This window comes from Anomaloglossus baeobatrachus (genome assembly GCF_048569485.1).
Source record: "Anomaloglossus baeobatrachus isolate aAnoBae1 chromosome 5 unlocalized genomic scaffold, aAnoBae1.hap1 SUPER_5_unloc_18, whole genome shotgun sequence".
NCBI lineage: Eukaryota > Metazoa > Chordata > Amphibia > Anura > Aromobatidae > Anomaloglossus > Anomaloglossus baeobatrachus.
In genome coordinates, this window is record NW_027441793.1 from 235,958 (window position 1) to 259,491 (window position 23,534).

Genomic DNA, 23,534 nt, shown 5'->3' on the forward strand with positions numbered 1-23,534 from the left:
GGAGGGGAGAACTAACATCTAGCTGCTCCATACCATCACTCCCGGGATCCCCGTCCAGAGCAGCGGTGGTGTCACAACCTCACCACAACCGTGGGTGGCGTCACGGACAATCTCCCTTACCAAATCCCCTTTTACTGTGGAGCCTGGGATCACAGACCGGGTCACGCCACCGTGATACCCACAGAAGTGACCCCGTGGCCCGGATCTGAGTACCCCCTTATCCACGGGCGACACACTATAATTGGTATATAAACACTGGGGCCCCTGGGAGAATGGGGCCCTGTGCAATTGTCCAGTTTGCTCTCCCTTTCCCCTAATGCCAGTCCACCATGCCAGCCTGTCTTTTGTTCAGTCCTTTTAGACTCCTGCAATTAAGAGACCTTTGGTTACATCATGTCACATGACTTTGAAGCCATCAAAGGTCCTTAAACAATTAACCTCAGAATACAACTGATGGGGTCTTTAAGAGAGTGGGGTTTTGAGAATTTGCGCAGTTTGACTCCTCCCAACGCTGGCCCTGACTGTAACTAGGGCTTATTTATGGAGTAGGGCTTATATTTCAAGCATTCTTCAAAGATCCCATAAAATTGTGCTAAGTGTTATTTTTGGACTATGTTTGATTTTCAGGGAAACGGTATTTATGAACCCTCTGCAGGTCTTTGAGTTCCCTTCATAATAACATAGAGAAGGCACTAGAAACAAACAGAAGGAAAGACAATACATTTGAAAAAAAAACTGAGCAGAAAGTCTAAAAATGTAAACACAAATTAGTGCAGAAAGTACATGAGTAGATATCTCTTACAGGATAGAGCTGGAGGAAACACATCCTGAGGAACATCGGGATCTTCTTGGTTACAGTCCTGTGGGAGAAGAGGACGGGGACATCTCTCTGGTGTTGTCCTCTTACTGGATAGAACTGGAGGAGACACATACAGGCACTGAATTCATTCCTTACATACAGATAATTATAGGCCGTGTGTATTTAGTCCTGTCTATTACCTGGTGATGTGAGGGGCTGGGGAACCTCCATCATGACGTCCTTGTACAGATCTTTGTGTCCTTCTAAATACTCCCACTCCTCCATGGAGAAATACACGGTGACGTCCTGACACCTTATAGGAACCTGACACATACAATGATACCGTCACCCCCGATCCCTTCATAGCGTTACTGTATAATGTCCCAGCATTCCCAGCAGTGTCACCTCTCCAGTCAGCAGTTCAATCATCTTGTAGGTGAGTTCTAGGATCTTCTGGTCATTGATGTCCTCATGTATCGGGGGGTGAGGTGGAGGCCCCGTGATTGGGCTCAGGGGTCTGCCCCATCCCTCAGACACAGGGGCCTGACAGCGCTCACTAGAGGTCTTCTTCACTACTGTGTAATCCTGGTTATGGAGAGACACAGTAATAAATCTCACTTCAGACATTTCCAGAGTCCTCACCTCTCCAGTTCTGTCCATCTGTTATTCCCATAGATAAGAATGATGTAATGTGACGTCATCAGAATCTCTCACCTCTCCAGTAAGCCGGAAGAGGATCTCTAAGGTGAGGTGTAATATCCTCTCCGCCATCGTGTCCCTGTCCATATCCATCCTGGACAGGACATTTTCTGAAAACAGAATAAAACCACTGATAGAATCCGATATTATAAGGACCAAAATGATAAGGAGATGAGCCGATATGTAAAATTAATGGAGATAATAATGGAGGAAAGATGTCATTTGGGTAGGAAAAAAAAAAATTCAACATGAAATGAAGTAGCAAAACCGACCCATAAAAGTATTGCACCTAAAATGGTATCAATGAAAAAGTCGGCTCATCAAGCAAAAAACAAGTCCTCACTCAACTTCGATGTCGGAAAATCGGAAAATGGAGACACAAACCGATTTTTTAATGTTTTTTTTTTTTACAAAAGTCTGATTTTTATTCACTACTAGAGATGAGTGAACCTGTAGTTCGGTATAAACTCAGACTTTTCCAAGATAGTAAAGTTCAGGTTTGGAGTTCGGGGGATTTACATATGCAAACCACAATCAGATGTATTGTGCACCAAGAAATAAAACTGAAAAACCCATCCTCCCCTGATAGTGATCTGTTTATGGCTGCATGTGGGCGGAGACCTGAACTGCCAATCAGTGACTTTAAATAAACTTCAGGTCAAGTCCAAGTCCAGAACCGATCTTTACAAATATTCATCTGGACCAGCAGAAGCCGAACGTCCACGGGTCCGCTCATCTCTAGTCACCACTGAGATACTAAGAAATGTGGACGTCTGATATTGCCGTAATCACACTGACCTGGAGAATCACGCTGACCGCTCACTTCCAGCACATCGTCAATAGCGTAAAAACAATAAAAAAAGATGGAATTTGTTTGTTTTTTTTTCATCATTTCATTGCACTTTTACTTAATTTCCAGTAGATTTTATGGTAAAATTAAAAACTAAGTCATATAAAGAAAAAAAAAATAACCAAAAAAAATCCTTCATAACAGTTTACAATGCGCCCATTGTATCGTTGGTAGAGATGAGCGAATATAATCGCCACTATTCGGTATCCGACAAATAACAGGCTGTTCGCGACATTCGGTATCCGACGAATAAAACAACATCCGCTCCGATACTTTCATTTTCATTTCTGACATCCTGGCGCCTGTTTTCCAGCCAATGAACACATCTGATGTTGTTTACCCTCACAGTAATGCCGCAGCCATCTTTGTTGTGGTGTTACTGTGATTGGCTCGGCCGCACAGCGTCTTGGGGGCTATATATGCCAGCGGCCATTTTGTGAACATACAGTCATAGGGAGCTGGCGGTGTAGATAGACTGTATTGAGTGCAGGAGAGCGTTCTTAGATCAACTAATAAATAGTCCTTGTAAGGGCTGAAGACTGTGTCCAGTAGCTGATAGCAGCTCCATAAATTGCCAATTCGCAAATCTGTGAATGCAGAACCAGCTATAGGGCTCTCTCTGTCTGTCCATCGGTCTCTCTCTGTCTGTCTGTCTCTCCCTCTCCACCCTTGTCTCATACTCACCGATCACTAGCACTGCTCTGCATGGCTGTCACACTACTCCGGCGTCTTCTCCAACTTTTGAAAATGCCGCTCATTATTCCATCTCGTATTCACTGCTTCCCTTGCCCACCAGCACCTATGATTGGTTGCATTCAGACGAGCTGCCACATTGAGTGACAACTGTCTCACTGCAACCAATCACAGCCGCCGGTGGGCGGGTCTATGTAGTGCAGTAAAATAAATAAATAATTTAAAAAAACGACGTGCAGCCCCCTCAATTTTGATGCCAGCCAAGGTAAAGCTACATGGCTGAAGGCTGGTATTCTCAGGATGGGGAGCCCCACGTTATGGAAAGCCCACCAGCCTAAAAATATCAGCCAGCAGCCGCCGGAATTGCCGCATCCATTAGATGTGACAGTCCTGGGACTCTGCCCGGCTCATCCCGAATTGCCCTGGTGCGGTAGCACTAGGTTAATCATGGCAGGCATCTGAGACACCCTCATGATTAACCTACAAGTTAAAGAAAATAAACACATATACCCAAAAAATCATTTATCTGTAATAAAAGCCGAAAAAAACCCACCCTCTATCACCACTATTAAAATCCCCAAATACCCCTCCAGGTCCAACGTAATTCACACGAGGTCCCACGACGCATCCAGCTCTGCTACATGAAGATGATAGGAGTAGCCGTAGAACACCACCGCACACCGTGAGCTCCACAGAGCAACTGAAAGTGAGCCGCGATGCTATCAGTGATGACGTCACTCAGGTTACCCGCGGCCACCGCTCTCAGGAAGAGGACTCGAGCTGGCCACGGGCAACCTGAGTGACGGCACCGCTGATCGCACGGCTCACTTCAGTCACTCAGGTGATTTCCGGTCACTGGTGAGTCCTTCACCTGTGATAACAAATCAGACAAAGCCGCGCAATGACAATGAAGTCGGGAGACGTACCGCACTGTCAAAAATGCATCTAAAATGCATTCAAAATGCATCCAAAACGCATCGTTTTGGATGCTTTTTTAAACGCACATGCAGTGTAAAGCATGACAAAAGGGAACGTGAATGAGCAGAGCTGCCGTGTAAAGCATGAGAAAACGAAACATGAATGAGGAGAGAGAGTGACAGAGACAGAGAGAGAGAGAGAGAGAGCAGGCTTGTTTCCAGATTATTTCCAACCTTCTACAGGCTGTGCCCATACTGTTTCTGCCTTTTCCCATCCATTTCAGCCTTTCCTCAGTCACCACAGGTCACCGTTAGGTCCAACATGAAATTATTCGGGTTTCCCATAGACTTGCATTGGGCGTCGAATATTCGCGAATACTCAAATAGCAGCGACCTATTTGTCGGATATTCGTCGAAGCGGATATTTTGGTATTCGATCATCCCTAATCGTTGGGTTTTACTCTCCTCCTCCATGTCATTCTGTAGCACTAAATTCAAATTTTCAGAGGGCCTGCAGGTGTCAAGAAACCTGGAGTTTGGTGAGGGCCCTGAGGTGGCCCAGTAACGTACATTTTGGAGGGACTGCTCTTACTTATACATTTGGGCGGTGCCTCCCTCAATGAGACTCAGATAGTGGAATACATATTCCATAGCAGTTTACAATGCGCCCATTGTAGCATTGGGCTTTACCCTCCTCCTCCTCAAATTTCCCAGTCTGGAATGTAAACGTGTGTGTAAACCAGAAGAGCGAGAGCAGATTCTATCTTGGATGGCAGACAATAAGGCCTCTTCACATTTCTCAAGCAGCAACAAATTTTCCACGACCACACAGTCTACTGTGAATACACAGAAGGCTGGTCCATCCAATCCTCAACCTGGTCCTTCTTCCTCCCACCATCATCAGTCACAGGAGACATATGACCCCAAGCTTGGCCACTCTGAGGATCTGTTTTGTATGTATCCTTTGGTTGGCTCTGGCCTCTCACCGTGAAGTATTGAAGAGGGATGAGAGGAGGTGGTGTGAGTTGAGTATTTGAGAACCTACCTAAAAGAAAGCCACTTTGAGGATCCTGATTTACTGGCTCCAGAGGTGGAGACTGATGATGATGAGACACAGTTGCCATCAGAGCAGCCTACAATCTCAATTGGGAAGGAGGATGAGATGGAAGACGAGGTGATCCATGATGAGTCCACTGATCTGACCTGTACCGTTGACATTCATAGCCAGCACAGCAACATAGAGGAAGATGGATATGTAGCACCAACACAGGCACCAAGGGGTAGTGGTTTTCCCAGATTGAGAACTGAATCAACTGTTCCGAAGAGCACCCCCTCTGTGGTCCAAGTCAGGGAAAGGGGGCATTTAGCCGCTGTCTGGATGTTTTTCCTGAAAGTCCTTCAGAGAAAAAAATTGTAATCTGTAGCATCTGCCATACTAAGTTGAGCAGAGCGCAGGTCAAACGCAACCAGAGCACCACCAGTATGTGGAACCACATGGCAGCCAAGCACCCCAGAAAATACGATAATTATAGCAAAAACAACCCTGCTCATGAGAGCTTACATCTACAATGAGGTGGTGGGGAGAGGGACAAGGTACAGGTGCTCATTTCCAATGACAATCCAGCTATCTCAAAGATATGGCGGATAGATAAAGGCTGCCTGAACCAGTCAGCCAATCTTTGAGATGCTTTTGGGTGTGGTGGAGTTTGATGGAGAGTTATGTTGTGAGACGTTGTGGATGGACTGAATTTAATTTAATTAGGGAGTGTGATAGGCCACCCTATAAAGCTGTGTTTTAGGGAACATCTAAAGCTGAATAAGTTGTGGTTCATCCTGGTTTCTTGGGTCAGAGCATTCCAGAGGATTGGTGCAGCTCGGGAGAAGTCTTGGATCCGGGAGTGGGAGGTTTGGCTTAGTGTGGTTAGTCAAACGTTGTTTGCAGAGTGTAGAGAATGGATAGGGTGATAGACAGAGATGAGGGTGGAGATGTGGGGGAGAGGGTGCCGCACTGTGGAGAACTTTGTGGGTGAGAACAAACAATTTGAATTGGATCCTGTGATATATAGGCAGCCAGTGCAATGACTGGCACAGAGCAGAAGCATCCGCGTAACGGATAGCCAGATAGGTGACCCTGGCTGCCGCGTGAAGGATGGACTGTAGAGGAGAGAGTCTAGTTAGGGGAAGACCAATCAATAGAGAATTGCAGTAGTCAAGGCAGGAGTGGATCAGGGCCACAGTGAGGGTTTTTGTAGTTTTCATGGTAAGAAAGGGGCTGATTTTAGAGATGTTCTTGAGGTGCAAGCGAGAGGAGCGGGCAAGAGATTGTATACAGGAGGTGAAGGTGAGATTGGTGTGGCGCAAAACCCCCAGACAGCGAACCTGCTGCCTAGGAGTTATCGTGCTACCACACACACAGAGGGAGATGTCAGGTTTAGGGAGGTTAGAAGATGGAGGGAATAGAAGTAGTTCAGTTTTGTAAAGGTTAAGTTTCAAATATAGAGTAGACAAGATGTTGGAAACTGCAGACAGACAGTAGGAGGGCAGAACACCAGGGTACCAAATTTGTGTCTGCGGGTCAAACCACTGCCATGTCACCTGTGCTACGTCCTTCGCAATCTGCTGTCCAGGAAACAGGCTCTCATGCATCCTGCTCACAAGCTGTGATTGCACAGACGCAGCAAACATCAACCACATCCACTTCCTTTTCCCAGCGAAGTGTCCAGTTGTCCATGCCTAAGAACTTGGAAAGGAAGCGTAAATACACAGCCACGCACCCACAGGTACAAAAACTAAACTTGCACATTGCTAAATTGCTAGCCATGGAGATGTTGCCGTTTAGGTTTGTGGGAACACAGTTTTTCCATGATCTCTAGGCTGTGGCTGCCCCATGATACAGTGTTCCCAGCCGCCACTATTTTGCCTGGTGTGCCATCCCCGCCTTACACAAGCATGTGTTAAACAATCTCAACTGTGCTCTGACCAACACCATAACCGAGAAGGTCCACCTAACAACAGGCACGTGGACAAGTTGTTGTGGACAGGCACGATACATACCGTATTTTTCGGACTATAAGACGCACCTGACCATAAGACGCACCCTGGTTTTAGAGGAGGAAAATAGGAAAATAAAATTTTAACCAAAAAATATGGTCATGACACACTGTTATGGGGCGAGGATCTGCTGCTGACACTGTTATGGGGGTAATGTCCCCAAATTCTCTACTAAGGTACCCCATCCTGGTAATGATCCTCCTGCCTTGTATATGATCCTGCTATAAACCCCCATCCAGCCTGTTCACATACCCCCCCATCCAGCCTGTTCACATACCCCCCCCATCCAGCCTGTTCACATACCCCCCCCATCCAGCCTGTTCACATACCCCCCCATCCAGCCTGTTCACATACCCCCCCATCCAGCCTGTTCACATACCCCCCCATCCAGCCTGTTCACATACCCCCCCATCCAGCCTGTTCACATACCCCCCCATCCAGCCTGTTCACATACCCCCCCATCCAGCCTGTTCACATACCCCCCCATCCAGCCTGTTCACATACCCCCCCATCCAGCCTGTTCACATACCCCCCCATCCAGCCTGTTCACATACCCCCCCATCCAGCCTGTTCACATACCCCCCATCCAGCCTGTTCACATACCCCCCCATCCAGCCTGTTCACATACCCCCCCATCCAGCCTGTTCACATACCCCCCCATCCAGCCTGTTCACATACCCCCCCATCCAGCCTGTTCACATACCCCCCCATCCAGCCTGTTCACATACCCCCCCATCCAGCCTGTTCACATACCCCCCCATCCAGCCTGTTCACATACCCCCCATCCAGCCTGTTCACATACCCCCCCATCCAGCCTGTTCACATACCCCCCCCATCCAGCCTGTTCACATACCCCCCCATCCAGCCTGTTCACATACCCCCCCATCCAGCCTGTTCACATACCCCCCCATCCAGCCTGTTCACATACCCCTTCATCCAGCCTGTTCACATACCCCCCCATCCAGCCTGTTCACATACCCCCCCATCCAGCCTGTTCACATACCCCCCCATCCAGCCTGTTCACATACCCCCCCATCCAGCCTGTTCACATACCCCCCCCATCCAGCCTGTTCACATACCCCCCCCATCCAGCCTGTTCACATACCCCCCCCATCCAGCCTGTTCACATACCCCCCCCATCCAGCCTGTTCACATACCCCCCCCATCCAGCCTGTTCACATACCCCCCCCTCCAGCCTGTTCACATACCCCCCCCTCCAGCCTGTTCACATACCCCCCCCATCCAGCCTGTTCACATACCCCCCCCATCCAGCCTGTTCACATACCCCCCCATCCAGCCTGTTCACATACCCCCCCATCCAGCCTGTTCACATACCCCCCCATCCAGCCTGTTCACATACCCCCCCATCCAGCCTGTTCACATACCCCCCCCATCCAGCCTGTTCACATACCCCCCCATCCAGCCTGTTCACATACCCCCCCATCCCTCCTGCTCATATACGGTACTCCCATCCTGCTATATGCCCCCATCGTGCTCATATACCATCCTGGTACATGGCCTGTATCCTATAGCACAGAGAAAAAAATAAACGTTTATACTCACCTTTTCCTCACTCCCTGCAGCACCGATCACATCTTCCTCTCTGGCACGCTGACCTGTGTGTGTGGAGCCGTTCCCCTGCTGCATCGCGATGTCTTCCTGTCTGTGCCGATCAGCTGACCAGCTCAGCACAGATCAGCTGACCGGCTCAGCACAGATCAGCTGACCGGCTCAGCACAGATCAGCTGACCGGCTCAGCACAGATCAGCTGACCGGCTCAGCACAGATCAGCTGACCGGCTCAGCACAGATCAGCTGACCGGCTCAGCACAGATCAGCTGACCGGCTCAGCACAGATCAACTGACCGGCACAGACAGGAAGACATCGCGTGCAGCAGGGGGGCGGCTCCACACATGGGGACGGGTGAGTGTACTGATTCACTGCACCCCGCGCTGGTAATGACGCGCGGGGGGCAGTGAATACAGCTGCACATGATCATTCCAGGCTGTAATTGCCAGGGGTGATCATGCGGCCGGCTCTTTACTATGCGCGCGTCCCCGCTCGTCCTCCAGCCCACCTGTCAGTGCCGGCTTCAGTGCTGAGAGATGGGCGGGAGGATGGGCGTGCATATGTAATGAGCGGGCCCACGTGGTCACGGCAGGCGCTGCTGCCGCCTGCTCGTGCCCCCGATGACCTGCAGCACCCTCATTCCCAGCCGCAGCCCTATAGTCAGACCATAAGACGCACCCCCAACTTTCCCCCAACATTTGGGGGGAAAAAAGTGCGTCTTATGGTCCGAAAAATACGGTATCTGTCACAGCACAGTGGGTACACCTGGTGGAGGCTGGGACAAAGTCGCAAATCGTTAACATCACGCATCCTACCCATGCCAAGAATAGCGGGCTCAACTTCTATCTGGATTTCCGCCTCATCATATGCCACTTTCTGTCTCCCCTCCTCCTCCTCCTGATCCTCTACTGAATTACCCTCCCCATCACTGCCAAGCAGGGAGCTGTGCAGTAACGCATCGGCAAAGTGGCAACACACTCTGCTGAAGCTGATCTGTTTTGTAGAGATGAGCGAGCCTCTAGAGGCTAGAGTTCTGCTTGGTTCGTCGAACGGAGTCCGTGTTCGAGTTCGGTTCGGCGAGCCGTTCGACGAACCTCTCGAGCCCCATTGAAACCCATGGCAGGCAAATACAAACACATAAAAACACATTATAAATGTACACATACAGTTAAAGGGAACCAAACATCAGGATTTTCATGTATAAGGTGCAGTACTGGCACTATCATGCACAAATACCTATCGGACATTATATATGTGTTCGACATCTATCCATCCATCAATCCATCCATCAATCCATTACTAGCTTTTTAGGCTATGTGCGCATGATCAGGTTTTGCAGCGTTTTGGATGCAGAGTGTTTTCATAACAAGTAACAATTTTGTGGTAAAAGTGGATTTTTTTTATTTTTACAGATCAACGTTATAAAATTCTGTGAAGCACCCAGGGTTTCAAAGTGTTCACCAACCATCTAGATCATTCTCTCTGCTGCTTGTGCTAATATCTGGTATGTTTGATCAGCCACCCTACTTCCCATGAACTGATCTTCCTTCTCTCTGCTTCTTGTAGCAATTTAATATGCTTCTAACTGACCCCTCCATCACCCTCTCCCCACTTTCTTTATGACCCCCTCGTTATCTCTGGCTATGGTATCCCCACATCTGGGCTCAGTTTTGATGTGAGTGATCTAGATAAGTGACAACCCCTCCCTTTCCTCTGAAGTCTGCATGAGATTTTAATCTGCATTAATACAAGTCTGCACCATATAAGTATGATGCAATGAATTGGACCAGAAATGGACCGGAAGGAACCTGTAGGTAACTGGATACAGAGACTCTGCAAACAATGTTTGTGTTTCTCTTCACTTTCACCCTTATAACACTTCATATTTTTCCTTACGCCTCTGATCCCTAAACCCAGTAATGACCTGGTCATCTCTCCCTCCATCCTCCCCACCCACCTCATCTCCTCAGATCTTTTCCTCCACATTACACCCTGTGTCACCAGACACACACGACTACCTCATGGCCACTCCTGCTCCCACCTACTAACACTCTCTCTGCTTCTCCTCACTGCTGGAGATATCTCTCCTAATCCTGGTCCTCCTCAGCACATCCCCATTGTCACTTTGAACCCTCATCCACGATCTATGACAAATTTTCACAACCGTTCTAACCTCATACCCATTCACCCGAGCCCCGCTCCCCCAGTCCCATTAGCAGGAGCTCTGTGGAACGCTTGCTCTGTCTGCAACAAACTTTCATACATCCATGATCTTTTCATCACTAATAAACTTTCCTTCCTCGGCATCACAGAAACCTGGCTCACCCCCTCTGACACAGCCTCTTCTGCTGCACTTTCTTATGGTGGTCTCTATCTGGCTCACCCCCCCCCCCCCCCCGCCCCCGCCCCAGTAAGAAGCATAATGGAGGAGTTGGATTGCTCCTGTCTGACAAATGCTCCTTTACATTAATTCCACTACCACCCTCTGTTACTCTCCCCTCTTTTGAGGTGCACTCTGTCTGCATCTACTCCCCTTACAACCTCCAACTGGCTGTCATTTATTGCCCTCCAGGGCCAGCCACCGCCTTTTTGACCACTTCACCACCTGGCTACTACATTTCCTTTCCACCGACATCCCCACCATCATCATGGGCGATTTCAACATTTCCATCGACACCTCTCACTCAGCTGTCTCAAAACTTCTAAGACTCACTTCCTCCTTCGGCCTCACCCAATGCTCCTCTGCAGCTACTCACAAAGATGGCCACACGCTGGACTTCATCTTCACTCGCCTTTGTTCCCCATCTAACCTCTCTAACTCACCACTCCCCCAGTCTGACCACAACCTACTCACATTCTCTTCCCTCTCTTCTCCAAATACACAACCCCCCTCCACAAACAGTCACACCCTCGCAGAAACATCAAACACCTTGATTTACACGCACTTTCTCAGTCCCTTCTCCCTTTCGCAGACATTGCTTCCTTACACGACGCAGATGCTGCAGCCTCTTTATATAACACTACAATCTCTGCAGCTCTTGAATTCACACACACCAAAACTCGCACAATCAACAGGCAACCTTGGCACATGAGCCAGACTAAAGAACTGAGACGGGTTTCCAGATTTGCTGAGCGCAAATTGAAGAGGTCTCATTTTACTGAGCACTTCACTGCATATAAAGAGTCCCTCACCACTTTCAAGTCTGGACTCACTGCTGCAAAACAAACCTACTTCTCATCCCTCATATCCTCTCTATCTCACAACCCTAAACAGCTATTCAACACTTTCAATTCTCTCCTCAGTCCCCCAGCACCCTCTTCCTCTCCTCTCATCTCAGCTGAAGACTTTGCCTTTTTCTTCAAGCAGAAGATTGGCAACATCAGAGCAAGCTTTGGCCCACAATCCCTACAGCCCCTTATCATAGCTACTCAGCCCTCTTCCTCCAAATCCAGCTTCTCCCCCATGACAGAAGATCATCTTTCAACTCTACTCTCAAGATCACATCTAACCACCTGTGCATTTGACCCGCTCCCATCGCACCTCATTCCCAACATCACCACAGTCCTCATCCCAGCCCTAACCCATCTCTTCAACCTATCACTATCAACTGGTGTATTCCCTTCATGCTTTAAACATGCTTCGATCACACCCATCCTCAAAAATTCCTCTCTTGACCCATCCTCTGTGTTTAGCTACCGCCCCATATCCCTTCTCCCATATGCCTCAAAATTACTGACACAGCATATCCATCTTGAACTGTCCTCATGCCTCTCCTCCTGCTCCCTCTTTGACCAGCTACAATCTGGCTTCTGACCGCATCACTGAAACTGCCCTAACTATCGTCACTAAGACATACTAACTGCCAAAGCCAAGCAACACTACTCTGTCCTCCTCCTCCTGGACCTGTCCTCTGCCTTCGACACTGTAGACCTCTCCCTCCTATTACAGATTCTCTTCTCTCTGGGCATCACAGACTTGGCCCTATCTTGGATCTCTTCATACCTAACCGACCGAACTTTCAGCGTCTCCCACTCTCACACCACCTCCTCATCCCACCCTCTATCCATTGATGTCCCCCAAGGTTCTGTTCTTGGAACCCTGCTGTTCTCCATCTACAACTTCGGCCTCGGCCTAGGACAGCTCATAGAGTCCCACGGCTTTCAGTATCATCTCTATGCTGAGGATACGCAGATCTACCTCTCTGAACCTGACATAACCGCCTTACTAACCAAAATCCCACAATGTCTGTCTGCTATTTCATCCTTCTTCTCTGCGCCATTCTGAAAGCTTAACATGGACAAAACAGAATTCATTGTCTTTCCTACTCCTCATTCAACTCCTCCACCAAGCCTGTCCATCAAAGGTGATGGCTGCCCACTCTCCCTGGTCTCACAGGCTCGTTGCCTTGGAATAACCCTCGACTCTGCTCTATCCTTCAAGCCACACATCCAACCCCACTTCACCTCATGCCGACTACAACTCAAAAATATCTCCCGCATCCATGATTTCCTTAACCAAGAATCAGCAAAAACATTTGTACATGCCCTCATCATCTCCTGCCTCAACTACTGCAACCTCCTGCTCTCTGGCCTCCCTTCCAACACTCTTGCCCCCCTCCAATCTATCCTGAACTCTGCGGCCCGATTAATCCACCTCTCACCTCGCTACTCCCCACCCTCGCCACTCTGCCAATCCCTTCACTGGCTTCCCATTGCCCAAAGACTCCAGTTCAAAACATTAACCATGACCTACAAAGCCATCCACAACCTGTCTCCTCCTTACATCTGTCACCTAGTCTCCCGGTACATATTTGCACGCAACCTCAGATCCTCACAAGATCTCCTTCTCTACTCCTCTCTTATCTCCTCTTTCCAGAATCGCATACAAGATTTCTCTCATGCCTTCCCCATACTCTGGAACACCCTAACCCAGTATATCAGACTCTCTCCTACCGTGAAAAGCTTCAAGAGGAACCTGAAGACCCATCTCTTCCGACAAGCCTACAACCCACAATAACCCTCAGTCCAGTACACCACTGTGCAACCAGCACTGTCCTAACCTACTGTATCCTCACCCATCCCCTGTAGACTGTGAGCCCTTGCGGGCAGGGACCTCTCTCCTCCTGTGCCAGTCTGTTTTGTACTGTTAATGACTGTTGTACTAGTATTTATGTATACCCTTTTTCACTTGTAAGGCGCCATGGAATTAATGGCACTATAATAATAATAATAATAATAATAATAATAAAAAATCACTGACGGCTGCGGCCCCTGCACCAGCCGTGATCATCAAGGGGGGCACGGGCTTGCGGGCCGCCAGAAGCAGCCTGAGGAGCCGCATATTTGATACCCTTGCTCTACAGCATTAACTTCTTGCAAATTTCCAGAGACTTCCTGTGGAGTCAAAATACTCATTTAGGCTAATAAAGCAGAATATGGTAAATGCTATCTATTGACTATATGTTGTGGTATCACTAATTGTTTTAAGAGCTTCCAAATACAATGTTTCATTATTTCTAATTATTTTATATTTTTGGTAAAATTCAAGATTTTTTTGTTTAAATAAATGGAAAACAAATCAACCTCCCATTACAGCTAAGATAAAGTAGAATATGCCACAGAAAAAAATCTCAGAAACACTGGGATCAGATTCAGCATTACAAAGGTGTTATCATGTAAAGTGACAGATGTCAGATTGGAGAAATGGGGCCTGGATAGGAGCAGAAAACTGGCTGCAGTGGAAAGCCATGAAATAAGAGCGGCTTTGGTACTAACTACTATAGAGAAACTGTGACTATAGACAATAACACATCTACTAAAATGACCGCCCTACACCCCGACAGCCTTCACCGTCAGTGATTTAGTAACTAGAGGTGACACATCTGGAGTAATTACAGTATGTGGCTCGGGGGCTCTCGGCAATCCAAACTATTGTAGGGGCCAATATCTTCTGTCAGATGAGTTTCTTGAAGAAATATTGGACATTTCCTTTCTGCCTCTCGGACTCCACAATGGACGGCTCCAGTACAAGGTCTTATATAATGGACATTTGTAGAATTCAGAGAAAATATCTTTCAGGATCTTGAAGGTAAAAATATCAGAACTTTATGTGTTAATTATTACCATGTGTTAATGTTATGTTATGTGTTATTACTTTCCTTTTTTCTCCAATTACATTTTGGAAAGCTGTGGGTGGGCTGCCCGGCCTCCATGTACCCACTGTGGGGTAATCCTAACCTCCCTCATATGTTAGTTACCCTGTGCTGAACTTTGGATATAAACGCCCCTATCAGCACATTCATCAGAAGGGAGAGAAGGAAGATCCATCAATAAGATGCCGAGATTCTAGGAAGATGGATTCATTGCTCTCAGTGGGAGAAACAATAAGAATGTTGTAGTTATGATACTTATTAATGGTGAACAAAAATAAAATAAATGATGTTACAAAGCAAGCTTTCCAGACTACTTTGGTCTCTTCATGAACTACAAGATTATTATTCTGTTTCTCCCCCTGAGAGCAATCAATCTTTATTCACCTGGAGAACACGGCACCAAACTAAGAATCTAAAGGGGGCTTTATGTCGCGGGCGGAGGAGGGGACGCCGCGCTCTCCCACTGCTCGGGTCCGGCTGCCGCTGCTGCCACGGCCGCTGCTGCTCGGTTGCTCGAGCGATGGGCCGGATCCCGGGGACTCGAGCGGCGCTCCTCGCCCGTGAGTGAAAAGGGGATTGGTTTTGGGGATTTATTGTCCGTGACGCCACCCACGGTTGTGGTGATTGTGTGGACACCACCGCTGCTCTGTATGGGGATCCCGGGAGTGGTGGTATGGAGCAGCTAGATGTTGGTCCTCCCCTCCGTGGGTAGGGGGTTGGTGGTCCCGGGGCCCGATGATGGGGAGTTAGGATGGTTGACTGGCGGGTTATGGGGCCTGTGGAGGTGCAGGGACGCAGGGGCAGCGCTGTGCCGCACGGCACGGAGGTACTCACTCAGCCCAAGGATGATGACACAGTTCACGGTAAACAAGCGGCTGGTTGGACGGGTCCCTCGGACGGCTGCGGTGTTGATGTTCCCTGCAAGTTAGCGGTGACTGTCTCTTCCCTGCACCTAAATACGGTTGTTGGTAGCGATGGATTCCCACCGGTAACCCGCTCCCCAGCTTGGATATGAGCCGGAGGAGCCCCTCTTTTGCCCGCAGGCGCTGGCCCTGAGAAACTGGTGTCTTGGCGGTGGCGGTGTCTCTCCAATATGGTTGGACGGTTGCCTTCAATCGGGACTTTGGCTGTTGGGAGACCCAGAGGTCCCCTTCACTGACGGATTTGGCAAATTGTACGGCGACTCCAAGCCTTGCCGGGATCCGAAAGGCCCCTGCCAATGGTGCTGGCTTCTCTTTGTGTACCGGTCCGGTACCGCCGGGCCACCACCCGTCCGCGGTCCTTACGGTAGACTCTAAAAGGCCACTCCTGCAGACGGTCACCGCCGTCTGCCAACCTTGCTGTCTCAGTCCGGGGCACACACCCGGACCAACTTCAGGCTCTGTTGCTGTCACCTTCTTCTTCACTTCAACTCCTTTCACTCGCTCCTCTACCACTTCCCTCTCACTTCCTTCAACTCTCCAACTCAACTCTCAACTAACTGCCTGGTTTTCCCGCCTCCAGGACTGTGAACTCCTCGGTGGGCGGAGCCAACCGCCTGGCCCACCCCCTGGTGTGGACATCAGCCCCTGGAGGAAGGCAACGAGGATTTTGTGTTCTGACCTTGGTGTGCCTGCAGGGAATGTGGGGTGTGTGGTGGTGTCATGACCTGTGACCCCTGGCTTGCCCAGGGCGTCACATTTACATGCTGCGACATCGCTAATGCGGAGTCGTTGGGGTCACGGAATTGGTGACGCACATCCGGTCACATTAGCGATGTTGCTGCGTGTGACACCGATGAGCGATTTTGCATCGTTCCAAAAACGTGCAAAATCGCTCATCGGTGACATGGGGGTCTATTCTCGATTATCGTTACTGCAGCAGTAACGATGTAGTTCGTCGCTCCTGCGGCAGCACACATCGTTATGTGTGACGCCGCAGGAAAGAGGAACCTCTCCTTACCTGCCTCCCGGCCGCTATGAGGAAGGAAGGAGGTGGGCGGGATGTTCCGGCCACTCATCTCCGCCCCTCTGCTTCTATTGGGCGGCCGCTCAGTGACATCGCTGTGACGCCGCACGGACCGCCCCCTTAGAAAGGAGGCGGTTCGCCGGTCACAGCGACGTCGCCGGGCAGGTAAGTATGTGTGACGGGTCTGTGCGATGTTGTGCGGCACGGGCAGAGATTTGCCCGTGTCGCACAACAGATGGGGGCGGGTACCCACGCTAGCGATATCGGGACCGAATTCGCAGCGTGTAAAGTAGCCTTTAGACGTCACCAGCTTCATTACCCTCCACTTTCTCTTAGGGGTCCACCATACTGATTAGATTCTTCTTCCCATGATTTTCTAAGGTGTCTGCACATTCTACGTACGCTGTCATTTGGCTTTGCAGATAAGAGAACTGGGCAGCTAAGGGTCAAAATCTTTTAATTTCAGAGGATAGGATGGATCCTACCTGTGAGATCCGGCTGATATAGATCTCACTCCATCAGAAGGGCGTCCAATGCCCAAAATAATGGGGACAGTTTTGGGTGGAGGAGCATGTGGTGGTCTAGCAGCAGAATGGTGACCATTTGATATGGCCGGACTACAACCCTGATAAATCAGCCACAGCCGGTGACTGAGAAGAATCTGACTTCTCTGCATTTAGTGGTCACTACTCACCTGGGCGGTTATCTGTAGGAATCTCCTCTTTACTCCGCTCATCACCCCTCACATATGTCTCTGTAGTATTAATATGGGGCAGATCTTCCCCCTGAAACAAATATTGTAAAAGTCACAGACAGATGGAGAAGTCCCATCTATGATCAGCTCTAATCCTGCCATCTCCACCGCTCTCATTGCACAAGTATAACACATATAATACTGGAGGATAAAACAAGACTGAGCACAAGACCTTCACAGCCGTCTACACATCATAGGGAGATTTCATGGCACCTTCTCTCCATCTACCTGATGATCCTGAGGAACATCGAGATCTTCTTGTTTACAGTCCTGTGGGAGAAGAGGACGGGGACATCTCTCTGGTGTTGTCCTCTTACTGGATAGACCTGGAGGAGACACATACAGGGACTGAATTCATTCCTTACATACAGATAATTATAGGCCGTGTGTATTTAGTCCTGTCTATTACCTGGTGATGTGAGGGGCTGGGGATCTTCCATCATGACGTCCTTGTACAGATCTTTGTGTCCTTCTAAATACTCCCACTCCTCCATGGAAAAATAGACGGTGACATCCTGACACCTTATAGGAACCTGACACATACAATGATACCGTCACCCCCGATCCCTTCATAGCGTTACTGTATAATGTCCCAGCATTCCCAGCAGTGTCACCTCTCCAGTCAGCAGCTCAATCATCTTGTAGGTGAGTTCTAGGATCTTCTGGTCATTGATGTCCTCATGTATCGGGGGGTGAGGTGGAGGCCCCGTGATTGGGCTCAGGGGTCTTCCCCATCCCTCAGACACAGGGGCCTGACAGCGCTCACTAGAGGTCTTCTTCACTACTGTGTAATCCTGGTTATGGAGAGACACAGTAATAAATCTCACTCCAGACATTTCCAGAGTCCTCACCTCTCCAGTTCTGTCCATCTGTTATTCCCATAGATAAGAATGATGTAATGTGACGCCATCAGAATCTCTCACCTCTCCAGTAAGCCGGAAGAGGATCTCTAGGGTGAGGGGTAATATCCTCTCCGCCATCTTGTCCCTGTCCATATCCATCCTTCACGGGGCGATCAGGAGAATTCTCTTCTATAGAAGATCTTCACTGAGAGGATCCGATATTGTAGGGACCTGAATGGGGAAAAGATGACGATGTAACATCATAAAGAATCCGGTGGAATAATACAATTACTGGAGATACAAGAAATCTCCTTCACTATAGGGAAAACTCTGAGAATATAACAAGATGGAGACGACATTTCCCAGTACAGAGGCCGGAATATCAGCAGAACATATGTGACCGAGACAGATAGAGCCGCCGCCATTATATCCGAGGAACAGAGAGGAACCTCCCCCGCCCCAAATAGTCTCAGAGCTGAAGGGGTTAATGCCCCCTGCCCCAGTAATGGGGAATCTCCACACACCTCCACCTGCAGAGCCGCACATGAGATATATGGCTGCTCTGTGCTTACAGGACCTGTGATGATGTCACATGGAGGGGAGGAGTCAGGGGTCACATGATCAGCTCCTCAGTGTATGTTAGTCTCCGTTTCACAGTTGGCAGCGTTGTGATGTAACGCTCTGAAGTGATTGTTCTCCACGTTGTAGGAAATCCCCGTGGATAACGCCATCTGCGCCCCAAACACTGAGGCCAGGATTTCCCGGCTGAGGACGGTGTCTTGAATGTCTTTTTCTGGGGCGAGCCTTTGTGCTGATATTCCATGGACTGACGTTTCGGCTCCGGTCCGTAGTGGTGTACACAAGTTTCGTCTCCTGTCACAATTGAATGCAGAAAGGCGTCACCTTCATTCTTGTAACGTGAGAGGATTTCCTGGTAAATGTCCAGTCTGTGGCTTTCATGACAGACGTCAGCATCCGGGGCGGCCATCGTCCACAGATCTTCCCATAACCAAGCAGAGCAATAATGTGACTACATGTTCCTTTGAAATGCCGATTGTGCTTACAATTTCTCCCTGATACGACCATCATCCTGAATATGTCTATGTTTTCCATGTGTAACTCCGTGGTTGCTGTCACAGTGAAGCGACCGGTGGTAGGGCCGCGGGTGTGTGTGTATGTTCTATTCCAACAAAACCCCCATACTCAGATTTTACCGGTAGTAACATTTCTTTACTAGGAAACATATTTATAATACAATCAACCGAACTATCTGCACACATAAGTATGGTGGAGTCCCCGGATCTTCACTCCTTCCGGGTACGCAGCAAGAAGAAAGGAAAAACAACAACAAAGAAATGGCGGCAACTTTCCCTAACTTTCCCTACAATCACGTACCAGTCTATCCCGGAAGAAGATACCGCTCCCACGTCGCAGGCCTGGAGTCTCACGATGATGGGTCCCGGTGCAGCGCTGAAGGGATGCAGCTCCTCGGTCTTTTCCTTTGATCTTCCCCCGCTGGTAACGGATTCTAATCAGTCTTTTAGTCCCGGGGAACGCCGAGCAGAAGAAGGGAGGTCACAGCCCCTGCACTTACACTCTGGTTGCGATGCTCTGCAGTCTGGTTAGATCCTTGGTGAAAACAAAGTCCTGCAGACCGGGAATGGCAGAAACCACTTCCACAGGGTGATTCCTCCAAGACTCCGGTGGCAAAAGAGCCCTCTGTTCAGGGAGACCACACGCAGCTCTCCTCTGGCTGAGCTCTGGAGCTGAACAACCTTCCCGCCCTTTTTTTTCTTCCTGGTTTTCACACACAAGCTGCAGTAGGGGATTTCCCAGCTTTGTGTTTGTGATTGCACAGTCTGACACTGCCCCCTTGTGGGCAATTACTGAAACAGTATTCAAATCCATTTCTACATTAATGATGCAGTCTGAATTGTTGATCCCATTACATACCCCCCCACTTAAAGGTTGGCAGTCCCTGTCAACTACCGTCGGTTCCCAAGCAGCGATGACTGCAGATGTCACAGGGGTTGGTTGAGAAGTGGGCCATACATACTGGTCCCTGTAAGACCGCCCGGGTGGGATCCCAGCAGTGGTGCGGTCAGTGCGTCTCAAGGGTCGGTTGTTCCCCTCCCTGTCACTGTCTTTACGCCCCACTTCAGTCAGCACTCCGGGGGAAGAACTGGGTTGTGTAGGTGGGTCACCGATCTCAGAGTCAATGTGATCACTATGCTGGGAAACGTCCGTGACGTCAGTCGTGTTGGTAGCGTCACCCCCTCCGGGTACTGTGGTAGGGGAGTCAGGCTGGGATCGGCAGGGACGCAACATATTTCGGTGCACAGTGCGGATGCTGCGACTGTCTTCACCCCGCACTCGGTATACATGCCCGTTGGGGTAGGGGCGTTCGATTACCCGGTAGACCTCAGTCTCCCACTTGGCTCGAAGTTTCCCTTGGGGCTTCTTGATACGGAGCAGGACTAGCTGTCCCAACTTCAAGGGCTGCTCTTGCACGGGGAGTGGGTCAGCATGTATCTGGCCCCGGATTTGTTGGCTCACCAGCCGGTGTACAGTCTCCATCTTCTGTCGGTGAGCATTTAGCCAGGAGGGGTAGTTATGGCAGACATCATCTCCAGGGCGGAATAGGTTCAGGTCATGGACCCCTTTTCCGGGGTGACCAAAGAGAAGGGTGTGTGGGGTGTAGCCAGTCACAGAGTGGACCTGGTTGTTGTAGGCCCATACTAGATCAGGAAGGAATTGGGGCCATTGGTCTTTCTTATCATCGGCCAAGGTGCGGATCAGCTGGAGTAGGGTCCGGTTGAAGCGTTCACATGCACCGTTCCCTTGTGGGTGGTAAGGAGTGGTCCTCGACTTCTGGATCCCATACATCCGATGCAGCTCTTCGATGACTCGGCCTTCGAAACAAGCCCCCTGGTCGGAGTGCAACCTCTCCGGGCACCCGTAGACATGGATGAACTGTCGACAGATGGCCCGAGCAGCCGATTCAGCCGTCTGGTCTTTGGTAGCGACAGCGACAGCGAATTTTATGAAGTGATCCACCATGACTAGACAGTACTGATAGCCACTGCTCGCCGTCCCAATCAGCAGATAGTCCACCATCAACAGCTCAAGGGGCCTGGATGTTTTAATTGTCTGAACAGGTGCACGCTGCTCAGGGAACTTGTGTAGTTCGCAGGTGCGACAGGTCTGGCAGACGTCTTCAACCAGCTTGCGGAGCCCCGGACAATAGATGGACTGTTGAATCCACCGAAAGGTCTTGTCTATTCCCAAGTGTCCATTCCTTTTGTGGGCTTGGGCCACCATCTCACGGGCCAATTGATCAGGCACCACAACTTGTGTGCATTCCTCCAGCATGTGCGACAAGAGAACCTTCCGGTATAGCACTCCTTCTCTCAGAATCAGCCGGTTCCACTGACTGAGCAGGGTCAAGGTCCCGGTAGACAGTCGTGCCCGTATATCGGCGGGAGGCTTCTGCTGCCGCTTCACCCATTGTTTGAGTAGAGCCCATTCAGGGTTCTGGTCCTGGATCCTGCACCACTCCTGGGGTGGCAAGGCGACTCCCACTGGAGTTCCAGCTTCGCCCACAACGAACTGGCGGTAATCCACCATCTGTTGGGCGAGCTTTGCAAAGTCAGGCGTCTCGTCCCCTTCTAATTCTTCATCCCGGTCTCGGTTGAGTAAGGGGTATGACACTCTAGACAGGCTGTCCGCATTTTGATTCTCAGCTCCAGCCCTATATTTGATCTTGTAATTGAACTTGGAGAGCCGAGCCATCCAACGCTGCTCCATGACTCCGAGCTTCGCATTTTCTAAGTGGGCCAACGGGTTGTTATCGGTCAGGACTAGTACTTCGGTCCCCGTGAGGTACCCTGCAAATTTCTCCGCCATAGCCCACGTTAGGGCCAACAGCTCCAGCCGGAACGAGCTATAATTGGTGGGGTTCTTCTCGCCCTCATGTAGGGACCGACTGGCATAGGCTATGACCCGTTCCTTGCCTTCTTGTACCTGTGAGAGTACTGCCCCTAGACCCTGTAGACTGGCATCGGTGTGTAGTTGAAAGGGCAGGTTGTAGTCCGCATATGCGAGGATGGGGGGAGACGTTAAGACACCCTTTAGGGCTTGGAAGGACTCTTCCTGGCTGGGTCCCCAGCTGATGGGTCGTCCTCTGGGGCTGTTGGTGGTCCCTCGAAGCAGGTCATGCAAGGGTGCAGCAAGTCGGGCGAAGTTTTTGACGAACCGCCGGTAGTAGCCGGCCAACCCCAGGAAAGCCCTGACCTCCTTGACGTTTGTGGGCTGCGGCCAATCCCGTACGGCGGCTATCTTCTCTGAAGATGGCTGGACACCTTCGGCTGAGATCCGGTGGCCCAGGTAATTGATCTCGGGCTGCAGAAGACGGCACTTGCTGGGTTTCAACTTCAGGCCATGTTCTCTCAACCTACTGAACACACGGCCCAGCTGCTGCAGGTGTTCTTCAAATGTGGCCGAATAGACTACAATGTCGTCCAGGTAGATGAGGGTGAAGTCGAAGTTGAAGTCTCCCAAGCAGCGCTCCATCAGCCGCTGGAAAGTCCCCGGCGCATTGTTCAGACCAAAGGGCATCCGGTCGAACTCGTACAGGCCCATGGGTAAGATGAAAGCAGTCTTCTCTCTATCTTTCTCATGCATAGGTACCTGCCAATATCCGCTGGCCAGATCCAACGAAGAGAAGTATTTGGCTTTCTTCAGGGCTGTCAGGGATTCTTCGATCCTTGGCAAAGGGTACGAGTCCCGGATGGTGCAAGCATTCAAACGGCGGTAGTCCACACAGAATCTCAGGGATCCGTCCTTCTTCTTGACTAACACTACCGGTGCCGCCCAGGGGCTCTGGCTTTCTCGTACCACTCCCGCGTGTAACATGGAATTCAGGAGATTTTTCACTTCTTGGTATTGCTGGGGAGGAATTTGGCGGTAACTTTCACGGATAGGAGCAGTGTCACCGGTGGGGATTTCGTGCTTGATACTGGTGGTGCACCCAAAGTCGGTGTCATGCCGGGCAAAGGACGCCTGATGCTTTTGAAGTAGCTCTTCCACCTGGGACACCTCCCGTTTGGAGTATTGGGATACATCCAACTGACACTTCTCTCGTAGTTCTCGCCCCGCGTTGGTGTCACCCGCGACAGCGGCCATGGCAGAGACCGTCACTGTCCAATCTCCCTCTGTAGACGGTACAAACTGGAGGGGGCTCATAGTGTTCACCTCTTCGG

General features: G+C 49.9%; 1 protein-coding gene across 1 annotated transcript in view; it reads right to left on the minus strand.

Annotated features, from left to right (window-relative positions):
• Positions 1-1,159: 1,159 nt before the first annotated feature.
• Positions 1,160-23,534, minus strand: part of LOC142258917 (uncharacterized) — a 199,684-nt gene continuing 177,309 nt past the window's right edge. The window contains exons 4-6 of the mRNA XM_075331474.1: positions 17,372-17,462; positions 1,514-1,608; positions 1,160-1,384 (exon numbers count right to left, since the gene is read on the minus strand). Coding sequence (XP_075187589.1) covers positions 1,160-1,384; positions 1,514-1,608; positions 17,372-17,462 — 411 coding nt within the window. The remainder of the gene's footprint in view (positions 1,385-1,513; positions 1,609-17,371; positions 17,463-23,534) is intronic.